The sequence below is a fragment of the Sphaerodactylus townsendi genome, linkage group LG03, assembly GCF_021028975.2.
Source record: "Sphaerodactylus townsendi isolate TG3544 linkage group LG03, MPM_Stown_v2.3, whole genome shotgun sequence".
Lineage (NCBI taxonomy): Eukaryota > Metazoa > Chordata > Lepidosauria > Squamata > Sphaerodactylidae > Sphaerodactylus > Sphaerodactylus townsendi.
Genome location: NC_059427.1, coordinates 143,312,015 through 143,329,101, shown reverse-complemented (window position 1 = coordinate 143,329,101; position 17,087 = coordinate 143,312,015). Strand labels below are relative to the sequence as shown.

General features: G+C 44.0%; 1 protein-coding gene across 1 annotated transcript in view; it reads left to right on the top strand.

Annotated features, from left to right (window-relative positions):
* The first annotated feature begins 405 nt into the window (after nucleotides 1-405).
* Nucleotides 406-17,087, top strand: part of LOC125427888 — a 91,408-nt gene continuing 74,726 nt past the window's right edge. Inside the window, exons 1-8 of the mRNA XM_048487450.1 lie at nucleotides 406-441; nucleotides 1,896-2,002; nucleotides 3,466-3,539; nucleotides 6,543-6,756; nucleotides 9,132-9,204; nucleotides 10,020-10,991; nucleotides 13,727-13,803; nucleotides 15,615-15,707. Coding sequence (XP_048343407.1) covers nucleotides 3,509-3,539; nucleotides 6,543-6,756; nucleotides 9,132-9,204; nucleotides 10,020-10,991; nucleotides 13,727-13,803; nucleotides 15,615-15,707 — 1,460 coding nt within the window. The 5' untranslated portion in view covers nucleotides 406-441; nucleotides 1,896-2,002; nucleotides 3,466-3,508. The remainder of the gene's footprint in view (nucleotides 442-1,895; nucleotides 2,003-3,465; nucleotides 3,540-6,542; nucleotides 6,757-9,131; nucleotides 9,205-10,019; nucleotides 10,992-13,726; nucleotides 13,804-15,614; nucleotides 15,708-17,087) is intronic.

The window sequence follows — 17,087 nt, the reverse complement described above, 5'->3', positions numbered from 1 at the left end:
GTAAATTGTAAAGAAAAGTAAACCATTTTGTTGTTTAAAAATTGTTGTTGCAACTCATTCCAAGTGCTGCCCCACAGAACCCACAGTTAGAGGTTACACTTACTCGCTTATTCTATCATTTTGCTTCCAGGGTTTGCTCGCCTTTTCAACTGCTTTGCATTGCACCGATTCTGTAGCATCCCCCGCCTTGAATCCTGGGTAAATTCGTTGTGCTGTAAATTTCGTTGTGCGTGCACAATGACAATAAATGCTTATGCTTATGCTTATGGGTGGGAAAGGAGGGATCTAATATTAACGAACTAAATAAATAATAGCTAAATAAACAAATAACAACTAATACCGGAAATTGAGGGGCGCATGGAACGTTGGTCTTTTCCTATCTCTTTATTCCCGTCGAGGGAGAGGGGTCAGACTACCTCGGAATAAGCTGCGTGGCTTCTGGTGGGTGAGTGGGCGGGGCCACGTATGTGGGCGTGGCGGGGGAGGGTGTGAGGAAGAGAGGCTGAGGCTAAGAACGGGCGGGAAAGGTTTTGGCGGGAACTCTGGCGGCGGCGCCCTCGCCTCTTCTTCCTTGTCTTCCTCGAGGCCCATCAAACGCCTTGGATTGATTGACAGATTGCTTTTGCCTGGTCCCACATTATTTTGCAGTAATCCTCACCTCAACCATATAAGATCATTGTTGCTTTTCATATATTAAATGAAGGAGGCTGAATAAACATATCTATTTATATATCCCCCTCCCCAAAAAAACCCCTTTTCACAGGCTTCCCTCTGTAGCTCTGCCCCCTTTCCTTTTCCCTTCTCCCCCCACCCCCTGTCTTTTCTGTTTCTTTCCTCCTTTCCCACGTTACCAATTCTATTGATCCCCTTTGCTGGAGTCCCACTCAATTTAAATCAGGAGTGCTGGCAGGGGCTGATGGGAATTGTAGTCCATAAACCTCTGGAGGACCACACTTGGACACCCCTGATTTAAATATATAGCGGAAGAGGGGCCTATGTATAGAGCCGTGGTGGCGAACCTATGGCACTCCATATGTTCATGGACTACAATTCCCATCAGCCCCTGCCAACATGGCCAATTGGCCATGTTGGCAGAGGCTGATGGGAATTGTAGTTCATGAACATCTGGAGTGCCATAGGTTCGCCACCACTGGTATAGAGCAGGGGTCTTCAAACTATGGCCCTCCAGATGTTCATGGACTACAATTCCCATCAGCCCCTGCCAGCATGGCCAAGTGGTAGGGCTCATGGGAATTGTAGTCTATGAACATCTGGAGGGCCATAGTTTGAAGACCCCTGGTATAGAGTAACAAATTGCTTGAGAGCCTAATGCTATTTTAATCTTGAGTGTTAAAATTCTTTTCAATTGTAAGTTTTTAATTATGTGGTGTTATATCAATTGTTTATTGGAGGTTGGAAACTGCTCTGAGCCTAAAAGGAGAGGGGTGGTATAAAAATATCATCAATATATAAATGTGGTGAAATCAAGCCATATCCATGCCTGTGTAAACTAGGTGCTGGTGCTATTGTGAGAGATGGCAAGATGTTGCGTTTACATATACCAGAGGTGTTACCTTAAGTATGCAAGGGATAATGACAATGATTGCCTTATGTCGTTGTGTTTTTATAAGATGTAAGATTTTCACACATAAACATATTTTAGTGCACAAATATAGAATTTAGAAGTCACAAAGAATATAGCTTTCACAGAATTGTTGATCTAGTTTTATAAAGTTCATATATAGTCTTTACACTTTAATATTAGAAGATTTTAAAATATACTTTTATATTCCTAATATACTTTTATAAGATGTTTAGAAAAAGTATGTGGCATGGCTTAGTTCCAAGACTAAGGAAAGTTAATTGGAGATGAATCTGTTGCTTATCATTTGAAGTTGGTCAGAATTAATTGGAATAGCAGACGCAAGAGGAGTTATGATGACCTGTAAGGAACACCTGCTCTGATAGAAGAAACAGGAGTCAAGAGTTTAGCGGGGAATAGGTAACACAATGGTTTATAATTATGTTTCTATATCTGAATGTTTTTTTTATATTGTAGCTAATAATGAAACTTAAAGAATATGTTAATCATTCATGTTCAATGTATGTATCCTATGTCATAGGCATTGAATGCTTTATGTGAATCTTTGTATAACCCTTTAAAATGGTCAAAAGGAAATATTGTTCTCTCAGTTGAAGTGTAAAATAGCTAAAACAGCTTGCTTCTCTAAACCCTAATCAGTAGGTGCTATTAAGCAGAAACTCCATTCAGAAGCTTCTTAAGGCCTCTAGCTAAAGTCTTTTTCTAAGATGCTTCTGAAGCCTGGTTTCAATAGTCATAAATAGTAATCGAACGTGGGTTCTTGTGCCAAGCAGACACCTGCTGATAAGAAGAAGAAGAAGAAGAGTTTGGATTTATATCCCCCCTTTCTCTCCTGCAGGAGACTCAAAGGGGCTGACAATCTCCTTGCCCTTCCCCCCTCACAACAAACACCCTGTGAGGTAGGTAGGGCTGAGAGAGCTCCGAGAAGCTGTGACTAGCCCAAGGTCACCCAGCTGGCGTGTGTGGGAGTGTACAGGCTAATCTGAATTCCCCAGATAAGGCTCCACAGCTCAGGCTGCAGAGCTGGGAATCAAACCCGGTTCCTCCGGATTAGATACACAAGCTCTTAACCTCCTACACCACTGCTGCCACTGATTAGATACACAAGCTCTTAACCTCCTACGCCACTGCTGCTCCTCTAAGAAGGCCCCTAACAAGCTTGTGATGGTGTCTTCAAAGCAGGAGAGTGGGTCGACAAGACCTGGGTTCTTGTGCCAAACGGGCACCTGTTGATAAGAACCCCCTTAGATGAGCCTAACTAGCTTGTTAACGGGTGATGGTGTCCTCATAGTGAGATATATATCATGAAGGGTTGACAACTAAGAAGAACCGAAAATTAATTACAGGAAATGACCATATAGAGATGTATTAATTCATAGGTGTCAAACTCGCGGCCCTCCAGATGTTATGGACTACAGTTCCCATCATCCCCTGCCAGCATCATGCTGGCAGGGGATGATGGGAGCTGTAGTCTATAACACCTGCAGGGCCACAAGTTTGACACCTGTGTATTAATTGAAGGAGCTACCACCTGGTATATGACATAGTATGCCTAGATGAATTGTAATAGGTTGGGCCTTCTCATCTCCTAGCCAATGGAGAGAAGAGGGAGGGATGGGGTGGTCCTGAAAAAGCAATATAAACTGTTGGAGAACAAAGGAAGGGTGTGCCTACTACTGGGTGGACCCCCGATCTTGCAAGACTGTAAACCAATAAAAGCTTTGTTACCTGCTTCACCAACTTTGTCCAGATTATTTTGAGGGTCCTTGGACCCATGTTTCTAACACTATCACCTGTATCATTTATTTATGATCAACCTTAATATGATAGTTAGTTAGACCCAACATGTTTTACTTTGACAGATCTTGAGTGCTGTTTCTTCTTAAGATTCAGAAAGCTTCTAAAATGAGTAAAAGGAAGAAGACACAATTATCAGGTACAGTAATATAGTTAGGATATGCCTGTGAGCAAGATCATTTATTCAAAATTTATTGTGCAAATTTACATAATTCCATACCTGATTGGAATGTGTGAGTATACACTTCTAGTTTTATAGTTGGGGAAATGAAAGCATAAGGGTTAAAGTGAGCCCGTAGCTAATACAAGAATTAGCACCCAATTCCTGGTTCTACCTTCTGTGAAACAGTGGGAAGACTTTTAGAGTTTTCTGATATGATGTTATAGATATTTGAAGATATTTCTCATTCTTTTCAATTAAATTAACCATGGTGACAAGGAGCCTCCATATAAACAGGCCTCAAACTTTTGCCAGTGCATCATGGGAAGGCATCGGCCTCTATGCTCTGTTTGTTGATCCTCCAGGATACTGGATTAGACCTTACTGGTCTGATCCAGCAGACTGTATTTATATACTTAAAAACCTGTTTTTAGAAGAATTCTGAATGACAGGATAGCATATCCATGCTTATTCAGAAGTAAATTCTGCTGAGTTCAACTGGATTTATTCCTAGGAAGCATGGATAAGGTCACATTTGTAAGGCCTTCAGTCATGTTGTAGTGACCGGGACAAGCAACACAGTTCAAGAATAAGAAACACTACCAGAAGCCTTTGCTTCTTGACCAAAGTTTCCCTAGTCTCAAGATAGGTCAGTGAATTCTAGCATAGGGCTGATGGGAATTGTAGTCCATGAACATCTGGAGAGCCACAGGTTGCAGACGCCTGCTGTAGTCCCTTCGCAATGGGCTCTCCTTGGGTTTCCCTGTTTAAACGCAGGAAGGGTCCTCACTGTCTGCCACGCAACCACCATCGTGCTCACAGCTGCCTGCCCCCTTTCTTAAGAATCCACCATAATAATCAAGGCAGGTGTACAACAGGTACTGTCACAAATATTACACCAATGCGTACTTCAACTCACTAGGTGAGTATCATTTCAACATTATCTTTCTATCACAAATATACAAAAAAATTTCACTGGTAAGTACACCGTCAGGTATGGCTATAAAACCTCTAGATTAGGTTTTTATTTCGGCAGTCCTTTGTCAAGCCAATCTGGAATGTACAAATACAGGTGTCAATATATAAAAGTCTATCTAATCCTTTCATTTTCATGTAATTAACAAAAAACCAAAGAACCCTCCCATATGCACTTACAATTGTTGTACAAAGTATTCTTTTTCCTTACTCCTCTAGGAGCACAACTGTTTTTTTCTTACGCTATATAAAAAATAAAACATTCATATTATTCAATATTAAACCTAAATTTTCATATAAATAATAATACAACACTTTTCATTGTAAAAATTCACCTACATAGTTTCCAAACTGAATTTCAAATTTCACTTGAATGGCTCTTCTTCTATAAGAGCAAACAAAAGGGTGGGGGAGAGAAAAAGAGGAGGAATAAATTCAAAATATATTTGTTCTAAGCTTTTTCAAAAGTAATCAAATGCCTTTCAAAGAATACAAGTACACTTACTAAATAGTCCTTCTCTCTGGATATCAGGATCTCATGTGAGAGCACAATACAAGGAAGTTTCCACAGTATATACTGGTTAATTGTTCCCAACTGTGGTGCCAGCTGTAATTACAGAAATGCTGAGTAGTCAATTGCAGAATTGAGTCCTTGTGGGGCTGTTGTTCCTAATTCAAAAACCAACCTTGTCTCTCTTTGTTTTAATTTTCTTCTTATGTCCACTGAACAATTCCCTGTAGCAACTGTTTCTATTACTGTAAATTTCAGGGATTCAGGTGAGTGGTTGTTTGCCAAAAAGTGGTCCACCAGAGGAGCTCCTTGTACTTTGTTGCGTATTCTTGATAGATGTTCCAAAATTCTAACACGTATTTCCCTAGATGTTTCTCCTATATCCAACAAGTTGCATTCACACTTGATTATATACATCACATTCTTTGTTCTGCATGTGGAAAAATGCTTCAATGTTTTGAACCACCCTCTGTCTGGGAAGCTAATCTCCTTACATTCCCATGCATATTTACACACCATACAATTTGCTGCTCCTAGAGGAGAAAGGAAAAAGAATACTTTGTACAACAATTGTAAGTGCATATGGGAGGGTTCTTTGGTTTTTTGTTAATTATATGAAAATGAAAGGATTAGATAGACTTTTATATATTGACACCTGTATTTGTACATTTCAGATTGGCTTGACAAAGGACTGCCGAAATAAAAACCTAATCTAGAGGTTTTATAGCCATACCTGACGGTGAACTTACCAGTGAATTTTTTTTGTATATTTGTGATAGAAAAATAATGTTGAAATGATACTCACCTAGTGAGTTGGAGTACGCATTGGTGTAATATTTGTGACAGTGCCCCCTTTCTTAAGGCAAGATATTACCCTTTAAAAGTAATATCGATATATTGATATATCGATATTGTTGAGGTTACTTTTAGCTGCTTTTGCATTTTTTAGTGAAAGCCGGCCATGGATCCCTGGGGCGGGGCGGGGGGGGGACTGTCTCCCCCCTCCTGAGGAATCCACAACTGGCTTTTCCCTAAAAATCCAAAAGCGATAAGAAACAGCTTCAACAATATTGATATAAGCAATATCGATATTACTTGTAAAGGGCTTTAAAGAAACAAAACAGGCAACCTTCATCTTGCCTTTTGACTGCAGTGACCAAAAGGAGGGAAACCCCGCAGCAAGAGGGAAACCACACAGTTTCCCCACTCTCGGAAACTGTGGGGCACCCAGGACCTTCCACAATAGAATTCTAATGGCCTCAGTAAAAGAATCTGTGCCCCACAGGAACACCACAGTGCTTGCTGCAGGGCAGAATGCCAGGGTATTATCAGCCATAGTTTACTTAACTGATATTTGAAAGGCATAGTTTACTTAACTGACTTAGCTGAGTAGCACAAAAATATAAGAATATATAACTTTCTCGTTGCAATCATCCAGTCCAAAGTGCTTACTTTGGGCTTACTTTCAAGAAACCATTAGTGCCCCCCCCCAAAAGAAGAAAACCAGGAGCTCAACATTCCCAAAGCAAAGAAGACCCACAAGAGGAAGACCCAGGGAACAAGAGCCCGTGATCAAGAAAAGCCAGGCGAGGCTTCTGACTCTAGTAGTAACTGTTCAAAAGCAACTGTACCTGAAGCCGTTCTAGAATGTAAAGACCATCACCTGAACAACAAAGAGAAAGAAATTTTGGCTGCAGATATGGACACAAGGTAATCAGGTGCCTTCCGCAAGAATACACGCAATCAACTAAATGTGGTCAGAGAACCTGAAGTGATGTTAAAGGGAAGGGAAAAATCACATTCTGATAACCCCTGAATCATCGGTATAAAGTAAATGAGATACTTTAGAGTAAGACTTCTTTCAGAAGAGGTCTTATCAAGTATCTGTTATGTTGGTTAAGTGACTTGCTATCTGAAAAAGAACTTTGCTGAACCTTTCCTGTCTCAACTGAAGATGTTAGCAAGATTAGAGCAACAGAGACAATCCAAAATGGTAATTCTGGAGCAAATGCAACGAGCTAGTGGGTGCCTTTTATAACACTTGGTCCCACAGTGGTAAACAAACACAAGGGAATGTTGCTGTCAGGCAAACAATTCTTAGCCATGCTTTTTTGTTCAAAGAAAAGGTTCCAGTACTTTTATAAAAAGCTGTGCTGATTCCACCTTTCCCCCCACCCCTGCAGATTCCCCACTAGACTGTTCCTTTGAGCCCCCCACCCACTCTCTAGTTGAGCAGGGTGGGTTGGCACACAAGGATCAGATCTTCCTTTTTCCTCATTCCTGAGAGCCAGCATGGTGTAGTGGTTAAGAGCAGGTGTTCATACATTGTGTAAAGACTGACGAAGTTTGTATGCAGCAGAATGGCTTCTGGGCTCATTCCGCACATGCAGAATAATGCACTTTCAAACTGCTTTCAGTGCTCTTTGAAGCTGTGCGGAATAGCAAAATCCACTTTCATACAGTTGTGACAGTGGTTTGAAAACGCATTATTTTGCGTGTGCGGAAGGAGCCCTGGTTACACAAATCATGTTAGAGGATGAATAGCCTCCTCACGTAATGATGTTGTAATAATGCTTCCAGAGTGAATATAAGGATGTCTGGCCTGCTACTATTGCTGAATTGCTGTTTTAGACCAAAAGGCTATCATCAGAATGCTGGGAAAGGTCTTTTGCCCAAACCTGTGAGAAAGAAGAGTTGCTGTTGGTTCATAAGCTGCAGCTAGATTGTTCTGCTCCCCAAGCAAACTAAAATCAGGTGCCTTGCACTTGGCCAGAACAGAGTGTAAGACCCACAGACAAATAAGCAACAGTTCAAAAACAATTTGATAATATTGATAGTTTAGGACTCTGACTCCTCCCACAAGTCTATCTAATAAAGAATACTTGCGATGCTGCAAACAATTGGAGATTGTTTGAAGAACTTACAGACACCAATTCTTCCTTAACTGCTTCTAAAAAAGTGTGCACTGCTTGTGCCGCTTCTGAGATCTCCTGGTGTCCTCTAGTTGGACTCTGTTTCCTTGCAATTCTGTTGAAACTTGCTAACTCTGAGTTCTATGGATCTCTAACACCTTAAACATAACACCTTATACACAGTGGTAGGATTCAAATAATTTAACAACTGGTTGTTTACAAGCACCATTTTAACAACTGGTTCTGCCGAAGTGGTGCAAACTTGCTGAATCCCAACACTGCTTATATGTCTGAGATATTGCTTTCTCCAGTCTCCCAGACACCTGCGACTAAAACAATATGTAAAACAGGAACTGCTAACTACTAAGAATGCTATAGTGCAGTGGTGGTGAACCTGTGGCACGCCTGCCAGAGGTGGCACTCAGAGCCCTCTCTGTGGGCATGCACGCACAGAGTTCATCATGTGGGAGGTGGAAAATCGGGGCAATAACACATCTAGGCTCTTTGTCTGCAATGCCGCAGCATGAGCATAATCGCACACCGCCAAGCGAAAGCAGGGAGGACTCGACTGGCGGGCTTGGTGCCTGTGCTCCGGGTGGCTGCTGCCCGAGGTGGGGGCAGAGGCAGAGGAGGCGGAGATGCTAGAGAGGTGTAGAGCGGAGCCAACCGTTTTTTCTAAACTAAAACCTCAGTATTCAGGTCACATTGCTGTGTTGGCACTTTGCGATAAATAAATGGGTTTGGGGTTGCAGTTTGGCCACTCGGTCTCGAAAAGTTTCGCTATCACTGCTATAGTGTTTTGCCTCTAGAGGACTTCTTAAAGGTCTAACTAAGGTTCCCTCCGGCAGAATGCTGTACAAAAAGCAACTAAACCCATTCTCTCTAAGGGTACAACTTAGGCTTAAATAAATAGTGAAGGTGTCTCTGGGGCATGGCACAGATGCTATAGGTGACATCTTGATGCTATGTCACGTTCTCTTCTGGGCTGGCCATCATGTGCTAGGCCATTTTTAAGAAGTAAGCTGACCTTGTTAAGCTGTTCCTTCTGTCCATTCAGTGGATAGTGTATTTTGTAAGAATGGTGTGAATCCCTATCCAAGGGCCTAGCATTAGAGTTACCCATTTGTAGCTACCACGTTGGTGTAAAATTATATCTGTTTTTTCCTTAATCAGCTCTGCAGAAGAAAACAAGAATGTCTCCGCTGCAATAAAAATATGTGCTAAGACCTTAATGCCTCCATCCCAAGTAAGCAGATTCCAGACTTTCATGTGAAATGTTAACATTAGCCTAGATCAGTGATGGCGAACCTATGGCACGGGTGCCAGAAGTGGCACTTGGAGCCCTCTCTGTGGGCACGCACTTGCAGAGTTCATCATGTGGGGGGGGGGGTGGAAAATCACACACACACACACACCCCCCACACACACACCTCGGTTGGCCTGGGCCACTGAGCACAACGTGCGCACACCGCGGTGAGCAGGGAGGACTCAGCTGGCAGGCCTGGTGCCTGTGCTCTGGGTGGCTGCTGCCCGAGGGGGGGGGGCGCAGAGGAGGCAATGATGCTAGAGAGGCACAGAGCGGTGCGCGCGGGACTTGCTGGAGGCTAGAGCAGGCTGGCCCCTGCTCGAGCGGGTGGGGCGGAGGAAGAGGGAGCCAACCGGTTTTTTCTAAACTAAAACCTCACCATTCAGGTTACATTGCTGCGTTGGCACTTTGCGATAAATACGTGGGGTTTGGGTTGCAATTTGGGCACTCGGTCTCAAAAAGGTTCGCCATCACTGGCCTAGATTGTCCTGTCCTGTACCAGGTCCCATTCACGTGGCGAGGAACTTCCAAAACACAGTTGATTAAGTTTCCGTTTTGCATCTTAATTTTTAATGTGGATGTTCTGCTTGAACAAATTCAAAAACTTGGTGATCTATAAAACATTGTGATGGAACTGGTGAGAACATCAGGGGCATATCTGCCAGAGGGACATGGGGAATCACATATCTCCGGGCGCAAGCCATCTAATCACGTGGGGGCGCTGTTCTGCTATTATGATATCTTTATTGTTTCAGGATGCATTGGAGTCCACTGAAGCAGAATGTGTGGTTAGCAATGTACCATGTGACACAGCAGGGAAAGCTTTCCAGAGCACTGTAGCTCCCTCAGAGTTGATGAACTTATCGGTGTCAAACAAGGAAGATCTTGGAGATCAAGGGATTCTTCATTGTCAGGAAACACAAGATGTAAAAATACAAAACCAGGACAGGACTGTAAGCATAAAGAATGGTGATGTTGTGCCAGGATCCATTGATTTCCAGCTAAAAGAAGCTCAGAATCCAAACGATATCCCAGCAAACATCTCCGAAAAACAAAAGACAAAAAGCAAAAAAAAAGTTTCCTTTTTGCTATGTACATCAGATAGCAAAGACGCCCAAAGTCTCGAAGAAAGAGAACCCTCTGCAGGATCTCTTGACCATCTTCAAAGTAATCAAAACACAGAAGCGCTAGAAGGTCCGATTCTGCAGACCAAACAGGGGAGTCAAAATAGATGCGAGAAGTTAGGGCCAATTACAAAACAATCAAAATTTGATATGTGTGACGTGAGAGCCAATGAAGGAAGGAAAGCTTTGTCCAAGGGAGATACTGACCAACAGAATTTGACCCAGATTCCCGAGGTGGAAATAAGAACAGAAAACTCTCCCTCTTCCCTTTTCCAAGTTGGTGAGAAAGAAGGAAAAACAGTCATGGGTGGGGAAAACAAACTTGTCTGTGTGGAGGGATGTCTGTCCCCTGCAGAGGTTACTCCCCAGCTAGAAGGAGCATTAGTGAAGAGTGATTCTAGCAGAGAAAATCTTGGTTCAAAAGCCCAGGGATCCTTCCTGTCCACAGGCTCTGGGTCCAGTATCAGTGCCCAAAACAACCTTGACGCCGTGACCCAAGCAGGCTCTCCTCTGGAAGACCCCCTTTCTGTGGATCTAGAATATATGCTTGACAGTCAACTACACAGCCCCTTTGAAAGCAACAACCTTGAACATCTGCACAAGGTAATTCATTTGTTCCATCTAGACAGGACTGTGGCAATGCAGTGTATCTGGGGATACCCTTGAATAAGGTGACCAGATAGTCACCTTTGTGATCCTGGACGGGGGTTACAGGCTACAAGAACGCGCAAGAAAGCCGCAGATGCGCACTGCCTTCTGGGGCTTGCCGTTTCCTGCCCTGTCACAGGGCGGCAAACGGCAAGCCCCAGAAGGCAGTGCACTCCTGCGGCCGGGCGCGCGGGAGGCTGCCGCATTTCCTTGCTCTCCCAGAAGGCAGTGCGGCAGCAAAAATCGGGACAATTTGAAGAACCCGTGAGACACGGGACAAATTGTTTAAAGTCAGGACGGTCCCGCCAAAAGCGGGACATCTGGTCAGCCTACCCTTGAAGGATGTTCGGAGGCTGCAACGAGGCAAAACGCTGAGACTCCAGTTACTAAGATCATATAATCCCAAAGGCGTAGCTGGGTCAAACTGTGCCTGGGGCAGACTCACATAGAAGCAAGCCTTTATTGGCATAGACAGCAGTACAACAATAATAAAAACAGATTAAAAAGCATATACAATACAGGACATACATGTTAGGACGAAAGAAATCTACTGGCATTTAGAAATTTCCAGGAGAAAGTCTGCCACTATCATACAGAGAGAAGGGTCAGGGTTGTCCAACAAGTAGTGTAATCTAATTAAATCGGGGAGATGGGGTAAATGTAAAGGAGTGAGATTCACATACTTGGATCTGATTTCCTTGAATCTGAGAGACAGTGAAGTAATTGGTGGGCCAGAGATTCAACTGAGCCATCGTTACATGGGCACAATCTTTTAGCCTTTTCTTGCTTATTAAATCTGCCATGTAACAAGGCAGAAGGCATAACATTAAACCTGGCGAGCATTATGGCTCTCCTTTGAGCAGGGTTTATTAAGCAATACAGGTAGTGTGCCAAGTGGCCCTGTTCAAATGGGAGAGAAAAATACAGGGGGGAGCTGGGGCAGACTCTGTGTTTTTTGCTGCCCCCCCCCATGGGCCCCACTCCTGCCCTGCCCCGCGACTCCCCACTTACCTTAGTTCTTAGTTTCAGGCTTAGTTTCAGGCTGAAAAGTGGCCTGTTCGGTTCAGGCTGAAAAAAGCCCAGGTGGGAACTACACTACCCAGGAGACCTTGGGGCTCTCAAGGTCACCTGAGTAATGTAGTTCCCACAAGGGCCCATTTCAGCCTGAATGGAACAGGCTGCTTTTCAGCTTGAAACAAAGAACTAAGGTAAGTGGGCGGTCCATGAGGTGGGGTCGCGGGGCAGCAGTGCAGCAGTGGGCAGTGCAGCTGTTAGGGCAGCAGTGGGCTGCCCAATCCAGACTGGGCTGGCGAGCAGGGACGGCACCGCTGCTCCAGCCTTGCCCTGCCCCCTCCAAAGAGCTTTCTTGCAGTGCAGGAAGCACAAAAAGTAAAAAAGAAAAAACTACCTGAAAATCCCCCGCAGGGGAAAGTGGAAATACACCATGGAAAATGGGGCATAAGGGGGCAAAACAGGCAGTGCTAGTGGACTGAGGTTGGCTCCACCTCCCTCGTGAATACCCCTGCCAGGCTGGTGCAGTTCGGGGCAGCGTGGGAGTTCCGACGGAGAGCTGGGCAGTGCAGCCACGCATCCCAGGGTTCCGCAGCAGCCAGGGTGCAGCAAATTTGCCCCTCCTCTGGGTAAGTGCCCCAGGGAGAGCAAATTCATTGGCACAAGTCTGCACCAACTCCAGAGGGGGATTTGGCGTTCCCTCTGGATTGCGCTTTAAATCTCATGTCAAAAGAATTTGGAGATGTTGGTGTAAATTTAGAGATAAGCCGGGAGAATGACCTGCCAAATTTATACTGGTGTAAACCTGGTGTTTTTACAGGCATACCAACATAGGGGCCTGAAATGGGTGGCACTGGAATGGACAAGGCTTAGTCAGTATCCAGAGTGGAGTAGTGGTTAGAGCAGGTGGATTCTAACCTGGAGAACTGGGTTTGATTCCCCACTCCTCTGAAGTGTTTCCGCACTCCTACATTCCTGCTGGGTGACCTTGAGCTAGTCGCAGTTCTCTCAGAACTCTACCAGCCCCATCTGCCTCACAAGGTGTCTGTTGTGGGGAGAGGAAGGGAAAACGAGTTTGTAAGCCACCTTGAGTCTCCTTACGGGAGAGAAGGGGGTATCAATCCAAACTCCTCCTCCTCCTCCTCCTCCTCCTCCTCCTCCTCCTCCTTCTTCTTCTTCTATCCATATCTCGGTCCATGTCCGACCCTCTGCATAACAGAAAATACTGGTGTAAATATAAACAGTGCCATTGAACTCAAAACTCAGTGGAAGTCAAAAACAACCCCTCCCCCAGCTTCCTACCCCACAAAACAGCTGAGGTTGTTACCATCTAAGAACTCAATCCTAAGAAGGCTTACACCCTTCTAATTCCACTGAAAATATTTGGCTTGAAAAGGTGTGATTCTTGCCACGTGCGTTGGAACAATCACAGCTTTCCTGTTACTTTACACTGTTGGGAGCACTATCATAAGCTGGAAGTGTTGAGGGTTTTGAAGAAGACCTACTCCATCCCCGTTACTAATTATGGCTTGTGTGCTTGCGTTACGGCTAGCTCTGGCTTGACGTTGCATCAGTGTGGAATTCCCTATTGCCGTGCAGCTACAATCTACTCAACAAGAGGTCCACTCCTATACTGAAACTCTTCCCTGTACCTCTGTCCTTCATCTCTCTCTCTCCAGTCTCTCTCTCCAGATGATTCATGTGCTGCAAGTGGAACGAAATCTGTTGCTAATGTAGCCCCACCAAACAATGCCAGGTGAGTGGATTTCTCAGCATGATCTTTCTTCACTAGTGCAGGAGCGGAGTATTGTGTCCAGTGGATAACAGACTTCCCTCTGTGATTCACCTCTGAAGATGTCAGCCACAGATGCAGGCAAAACATTAGGAACAAGATCTACCAGACCACGGTCACGCAGCCTGGAAAACTCACCATAACCTGTTGAATCCGGCCGTGAAAGCCTTCAACAATTCAAGATCAGTTCCAGTTTGCACCTGTCTTAGTAGGCATTACTGACTACAGATGGGAGAACTGAGTATCTGTTGGTTCCTGACTTTGATGCAGGAGTACACATAGGTGGCAGGAATGCGCATAGGCTTCCTATTTGCCCGTGCTGTACTTCATTGGGAATTCTAATGCAGGGATCTAAGGAACACTTGGAGAGAAAGAGAAAGCATCACCTTTGCCAATCACAAAGGCGAAAGAATGGGGTCAGAAATTGTTGACTATGAGAAAGGGACTTAGCTACACCAACAATAATCCTTGGAATTTTGTGCTGAATGCGAGTCACTGTATATAAGTATTGATTCAAATCCCAACTCAGCCATGAAACCTGTTGGTTATCCTTGCCACCTTCTCTTAGGGCCCCTTCCGCACACACAAAATAATGTGTTTTCAAACCACTTTCACAACTGTTTGCAAGTGGATTTTGCCGTTCCGCACAGCTTCAAAGAGCACTGAAAGCAGTTTGAAAGTGCATTATTCTGCATGTGCGGAATGAGCCAAAGATAAAAAGGGGGAAGGTACTGCCCTGACCTTCTTGAGAAGGGCAAGATAAAAATGTAATAGATCCAGTGTTCAAAGCATTTCTGGCACAGGATTACAGTGGTGTAATTAATGTTTATACCTATGATCAGACCATTTGCATGAACAATTCATCCGGTGTTTTTATATATATGCATGACCCAAGACTATCTGCTCCAGCCAGCTCAGAGAATCAATATGATAACTAGTAATATCATGCAGAATTGAATGGCCTCACTATCATGCAAACAGTTAACTTGGCATGAGGAAGGGATGGAAGTTTTCACAGAACTTCAAATTCAGCAGCACTGTTACAAGATTCTGTCTACTGAGCGGTGCTAATAATCCATCTCAGACACATGTGTGCTAAGGGAGCAACTGTCAATCAGGAGCCAGTCAGGGTTTTACATTAGTACCTACAAAAACATTTTGAAAACAAAATGACCTGATTTCTGTTTTGTAGAATCACAGAGTTGGAGGAAACCACCAGGGCCATCCAGTCCAGCCCCCTGCCATGCAGGAACACCCAATCAAAGCACTCTTGACAGATGGCCATCCAACCGCTGTTAAAAAACTTCCCAGAGGAGGAGGCCCTTTTCACACGAGCCAATTAAACTGGGATAAACTTGGTGTGGATCCTGATCCTAACGTGGATCCACTCCACGTTCCCCCCGCAACCCAGGTTTTTCTAGAATCGCTTTATGTGAGATTCTTTCGTTTTAATGCAGCAGGGAGCTGCATTAAAACAAGAGAATCACTCATTACACGATTCTCAAAACCCCTTCTCTGGCTCCCATCTGCGAAGCCACGTAGGGGAAATGGGCCATTAATTCTGGCTGTAACCCACCCAGAATTTGGTGTGCAGAAAGTACCGGAGACTCCACTGCCTTCTGAAGCACCATGGTCCACTGTTTTGCACTGCCATGTTTTCATTTCAGTTGACCCGGGGCACACACACAACTGTAGATTTAAGGCCTCTTTTAAAAATATCGAAACATGTCAGTTTTGAGCTGTGCTCTATTCTTTCGTTTTGAAAAAAAAAATAGGGATGAGATGATAGCAAGGGTTTGTGATCCAGCCGGGGAAGAAGATGCAACGGATGTTGTTCGTGGACTGATTAAAGAGCTGTCCAATCTCAAGTAAGGACATATTTTCACGTCATATACAGTGCTTCATACGAGATGTGAACTACACTATAGGGTAAATAATAATTATACAGACTGTGACGACCATCTTTAGGGCATTCAAAACAACTACATAGCTCCTGCACCACCGAACCTTCACTATCAACTGGTCAGAGAAATCACAAACCACCATTAACAACATCATTGGCTACACAACTGTGAATACTCACAGCTTTGGATGCAATGGGAGTGGTTGTGTTTTCAGCATTTCTTAACATTTGGTGTACTGTAAGTTCCTGCAGAGGGAGGATAGGCCTCTTCCTCACATGCAGAATAATGCACATTCAATCCACTTTCACAATTGTTTGAAAGTGGATGTTGCTGTTCAGCACAGTAAAATCCAGCTTCAAAGTGGATTGAAAGTGCTGGAGGAACCAGGTTTGATTCCCTGCTCTGCCAACTGAGCTGTGGAGGCTTATCGGGGGAATTCAGATTAGCCTGTGCGCTCCCACACATGCCAGCTGGGTGACCTTGGGCGAGTCACAGCTCTTCGGAGCGCTCTCAGCCCCACCCACCTCACAGGGTGTTTGTTATGGGGGAGGGAAGGGAAAAGGAGTTTGTACAGGAGTTTGAGTCTCCTTACAGGAAAGAAAGGGGAGATATAAATCCAACTTCTTCTTCTGTAGTCGATTTGACATCACACAGCTTTAGAAGAAGATTTAAATGGAAATTTGTAGGGGTTTTAATAGCTGGATGCCATCTTTATTTTAACTGATATGTAAATGAATGCTGCTTTTAGACTGTTTTAATGCTTAACATATTTATTGTCCTATTACTGTTATGAACCACCCTGAGCCCTTCAGGGGAGGGCGGTATAAAAGTAGAATTATAAATAAATAAATATTAAATAAATAAATACTTTATACTCTATTTTAAGCTGCCTCTGCCAATATTCAAAGAAAACCTTGGTCACATGTAGAAATCATTTGTAAAAGAACCCCCCCTGCTCTGCCATGGAAATGTGTTCATTGACTTTGGGTCGACCACACACTCTCTGCCTAGCCTACTTCACAGAGTTGTTGTGAGGAGAAAATGGAAGACAACGATGTAAGCCCCTTTGGGTCCAAATTACCAGAAAAACGTGTTCACATGGGCGGATATAAATCCAAACTCTTCTTCATTCTGCATGTGTGGGTGCCATAATCTGCTTGTTATTTTTGGCGGTCCCTCTTTCTCTGAAGGATTGTTTCCTAACAGCCAGCCTTCATCTAAAATCTACCTGTGTGGTTTTCTGTGTGCACCAGCCTTACCCATCATGCATTTTTGCTTTTTTTCCCCTCTCACAAGGACAGAAAAAGTAAATGACAACACTGACTGTATAGCTTTGAAAACAAA